The sequence below is a fragment of the Euprymna scolopes genome, chromosome 14 (assembly GCF_053919585.1).
Source record: "Euprymna scolopes isolate OS-2025 chromosome 14, ASM5391958v1, whole genome shotgun sequence".
Classification (NCBI taxonomy): domain Eukaryota; kingdom Metazoa; phylum Mollusca; class Cephalopoda; order Sepiida; family Sepiolidae; genus Euprymna; species Euprymna scolopes.
In genome coordinates, this window is record NC_136495.1 from 159,102,176 (window position 1) to 159,107,154 (window position 4,979).

The 4,979-nt window shown below is 39.5% G+C and overlaps 1 protein-coding gene across 1 annotated transcript; it reads left to right on the forward strand.

The window, feature by feature from the left end:
• The first annotated feature begins 620 nt into the window (after nt 1-620).
• LOC145292818 (uncharacterized) lies at nt 621-1,094 on the forward strand. Its single transcript, XM_080138860.1, has one exon. The coding sequence runs from the start codon at nt 621-623 to the stop codon at nt 1,092-1,094; it is 474 nt and encodes a 157-aa protein (XP_079994986.1).
• Nucleotides 1,095-4,979: the final 3,885 nt, after the last annotated feature.

The window sequence follows — 4,979 nt, forward strand, 5'->3', positions numbered from 1 at the left end:
TGAATTAATACGAGACACATTATTTATAATAAAGACTTTGTTCATTTTACTATATACACGTCAACAAAATGATAACAGAGGGTGGGTCGCAACTGTGTGTCAACCTATGTCGCACTTCTGTCCGTCAGTCCGTTGCTTTCTTTCTCTCTCTTTTTATTGGTATCACTTCGACCTATTAACCTTTTTCTCGCCAGCTTTTGTTTATTGTTTTCCATTCTCTGTGTCAACCTGTATATTGACCTGTTAACCTTATTTCTGCTAGCATTTACTATTGCATTATTGCTGGTTTTAGTCTGACCTATGACCGATTGACGTCATTATTGTTCTTTGATCGTCAGGAATTTCCATTGTTCTATTTTTGTTTGCCTGGACACGGTTCGCCCACACCTCTCTGTTAAAATAAATTGGTTTGACTCTTCCGAAAATAAAGGATCGTAGTTATTCCCCTTGGCCGGAATTAAGGATTCCGCCATATTGATTCTCGGAAAACACGTGCATACTTTTAAAGTTGATAAACCTTTACGAAAGGCATTCCTATTTACTCTTCTTTTATCTCTACTTATCATTTCAATTTTATCAACTTAAAAAAACAAGTAAGGAAACAAACAACAGAAAAAAAAATGGACAAACTACTGCGGCCGAACAGATTCAACGTAGAACCAACAGCTCCAAACTCGGGAAAAATCTATAAACACTGGAAATTGACGTTCGAGTATTACTTACGCACTTTAAACAATGGGGAAATAGAAAATAATGCACAAAATCTCTTCGCCTTGATTACTTTAGTCTCAGCGACAATATTCGAAATAATAAGCGATGCTACAGATTACAACGGCGCCATAGAAACGCTAGACGCTGTTTACATAAAACCGGCAAATGTTATATTTAACCGACATCAACTTCTGACGAATAAACAGAAACCGGCACAAACTATTGACGATTTCATGCAACAACTGGAAGTACTTGCCAAATCTTGCAAATTTCAAGCAGTAAGCGCTGAGGAGAACAAAAAGCAATATATCCGTGACATTAGTGGCATCTCCTCCTCGTCTATTCGTCAGCGCCTACTCGAAAAACCATTCTCAACTCTTTAAGAGACTTTTACAATGGCTAGGTCTCTAGAACAAATGGAGAAACATACGGTAAGTTTCAATAACTACCCGAATGTAGCCGCTACCGTAATCAAACCAGAACATACTCCCTTAGCCGCTACAAAAGGAAATACCCTACCAAAAGGAATTTGTTTCTTCTGTGGGAACACACGACATTCACGGGCGATGCGCCCTGCGCGTAACGCCGAGTGTAGGAAATGTAAGAAAAATAGCTATTGGGCGAAGGTATGTAAATCTTCCTCCTCCCCTGCTGCTGTGTTATACGACCCGGACCCCCCCAATCTCTCCTGACTAGGAACGGGTGCCAAAGACATTACACACACGAAATGCAAAATAAATGGGCAAGTAGTGAACACTATGGTAGACTCCGGCAGTATGGGGACATTTATCAGCAAAAATACAGCAAGGAAGCTGAATTTTTTATTATTCCCAAACAGAAAACCGTAGCATTGGCGGACCCTAATCAGCATGCCAAATCATCGGCGAAACTATTGTTGACATCTTCCTAAACAGTAAAAACCACCACGCCATGACAGTGGAAGTAATTAAGGATTTGTTCATTGATATGATTATCGGAAAAGACCTCCTAAAACAATATAAAATTGTGACGCTAAAATTCGACGGTCCTGGGGAAGAACTTGTTATCGGAGCAATAGGTAAGAGGGTCAGTTTTCCATGTATCAAAATTTCTCCTCCTCCTCTTTTCTCTCATCTTTCTACACGGACGACCCCTTTTGCCATCAAATCTCGTCGTCACTCATCCATTGACAACATATTTATTAGAGAGGAAACTGCCAGAATGTTGAGGGAAGGCATAATAGAGCCCTTTATATCTCCTTGGCGAGCCCAAGTTTTAGTGACCTCTAACGAGAATAAAAAAAGAATGGTGGTCGACTACAGCGACACCATAAATAGATTTACAGGACTGGATGCCTATCCCATGCCAAACATTAATGAAATGATTGATGACATAGCTCGATACAATGTTTTTACAACACTCGACCTGAAGTCTGCTTACCATCAAATCCCAATTAATCACGCCGATCGGATATACACAGCATTTGATGTAAATGGAACACTTTACCAATTTACTCGTATCCCTTTTGGCGTCACTAACGTATCCCTTTTGGCATTGTAGAAAGAGAAAAATTAACAGGCACGTTTGTGTATGTAGACTATGTCACAATATGCGGAAAGGATAAAAAAGCGCATGACTACAACCTTCAAAGGTTTTATAATGTAGCGAAAGGATACATCACGCTCAACCAAAATAAGAGCATCATTTCTGCTACTTCTATCACACTTCTTGGTTACACAATCCAGGACAACCAAATTGCTCCTGATTACCTGAGGCTAAAACCACTCCTTGAAATGCCACCGCCTCTAAATTTCCGGTCTCAAAAAAACGAATAATTGGTATGTTCTCTTACTATAGTAAATTCATTCGAAACTTTTCTGATAAGATACTTGCCTCTCAACCATAACAAGGAGTTTCCACTGCCCCCGTCTATTCTAAATTCTTTTCAGACGCTGAAGACCGACTTAAGAAATGCTACCCCTAAAGAATTTGTAGTAGAAACTGATGCCAGTAATTACTGCATTGCTGCTACTCTAAACCAACAGGGTAGACCTGTTGCATTCTTTTCTCGGGCACTAAACCCGAAATAGATTAGACATTGCTGTCGAAGAAAAAGCTGCTGCGACTGTCGAAGCTCTCCGAAAGTGGTGACATTTCCTACTCGGGAGACATTTCAAAGTTATTACAGATCAAAAGAGCATCAGTTTTATGTTTGATAATAAGAGGAAATCTAAAATTAAAAATGATATGTCGTTGGCAGATCAAACTGTCACAATTCAAATTCAGTATTGTTTACCGCCCAGGAACGGAGAATACAGCTGCTGACACATTTTCTCGCATCTCTGCAATAATGCACACTTTGCAAGACTCCGCAACTTGCATGTTACACTATGCCATCCTGGTGTCACACGACTCAGGCACTTCATCAGAACAAGAAACCTTCCTTAGAACAAATTAAAAATATAACAGACTCGTGATAAATTTGCCAGTTGTAACTGTTTTACATTTTTTGTAATATTATTAGGATGAATATGTAACATTAAGGAGGCGAAAAGAAGCGTGTTCGGTTACGGGAGACATCTTTATTTGCTAAGGGAAGTAACTCGTACAGCATGAAATATAGACAACAAGGAAAGATAATCCATATGTTGACATTCCTATTGAGAATAGTTTGTTTAACCAGAGGTTGCTGGATGAGGTTTTACAAGTGAACTTATCTACAGATCGTATCTTGGGGTGGGGGGTTATGACACGACCCAATCTTGTGATTGTTAAAGATGGTTTGTTTGTACTGGACTGTGTGATATGTGCCTGGACGTGGATGCCAATTCTGGCCCACATGTTTGGGAAACATCTGTCGGGACGTGCATAAGGGAAGTGTATTCCCTTCCGCACCTGTGTCCACTTTGACCTTCAGCTCATGAATGCCTTTTCTGTTTGGGAGGACGATATCCAGATTGGCAAATGCTTCTGTTCGGGAGGTGTTGTCTCCCCTTTCTGATTTACTGGATATAAAAACATTCTTTCAACATTACCTGCCATTTCATCTTGCTTTACGTTTATACAGTTCTGCTGGTTTTTAAACGTATCCCGTTCCGATCCAAAATTTCTCTGCTTGGTTTGCTTGTGGCTGCCTGTTGGTGTTTTTAGTTTTTCGCGTCTGGCACCTTTTTGCCCAGTGGTTCTTACTGTTATGTAATGAATGGCTGGAACCATCATACATAACTGAAAAGAAAAAACTTTAATAAAAAGATTTAAAAGAGTGGGCATCGAATAATCGATTGTCTACCGGTTGAAAAGAGGAAGGGCTTACGTCATAAACAGAGAAATCGGACGACGATTTTTTTGTTTACAAAACAAAGAAACGTGACATTCCTCGTAAGCTCTGGAATTACAGATATTGGCATGAGTGGGTAATTCACGTGTCGCTCCGTTGAAGACAAAATCGAATGATCTTCTGAGGTCAAAACGTGACTTAAGAACGCATGTTCTATTATCTATCAACCGATTGACAGGACGCGTGGATAGAAAAAACAAAGCGACAAAATGCCAATAAAAACGGTGAATCAGCAGAGAGCAGAACAGAGAGAGAAGAAACACGGAACAGCATGTGTTGCTGAAGACCGGATCGTTGAAGCGTCATTTTCCCTCCTCAGAGCACTGTGAGAAAACTTACTATCGCTGTGAACTTCAGAACCACCAAAAGAAAAAAGACGATCTGTTTTAAATTGTAACTATATTGTAAAATATAATTTTATACAAAAACAAACACAATTGTGACTTACGTCTTATAATGCATATTTTTAAGTTACAGCTGATCGTTCTAAGTCGTCAACCGCTTTGTTTTCAGGTTCAACGTTGTTATGACATTTTTGACAATTGACGAGAGGCAAGATAAGGAAAAAGTGCCAGTCTAAGGTGAGATAACTCACTAGTCTTAACTCGTTGTCATCACAACCGCTTAGTAAACAAGTGAACCTACGGACGACCGACGTTACTAAAACTGCTATGCACTATTACGATTTCCCAACCTGGGAGCCACCCCATAATACAACATAGTATTAATTGGTGCCTTGATGACCAGTTCACTCCGCAAGAGTGATAAGTAAGAACTTTTTAACAAAAACAAAACTAAACAAAAAGAACTCTTACACAAAAAGAACTTGGTTACCACATACACAACAACAAAGAAGAAGAAAAAAAAACACAACGTGAATCAATCGACGAAGAGAAACGCGAACGCAGAAGCAAGAAAAAGAAGAAGAAAGAACACTGGACCTGAGGAAAAG

Bases quoted from the DNA above. Each gene is read 5' to 3' on its own strand.
- LOC145292818 (XM_080138860.1), top strand. From the start codon at position 621: ATGGACAAACTACTGCGGCCGAACAGATTCAACGTAGAACCAACAGCT.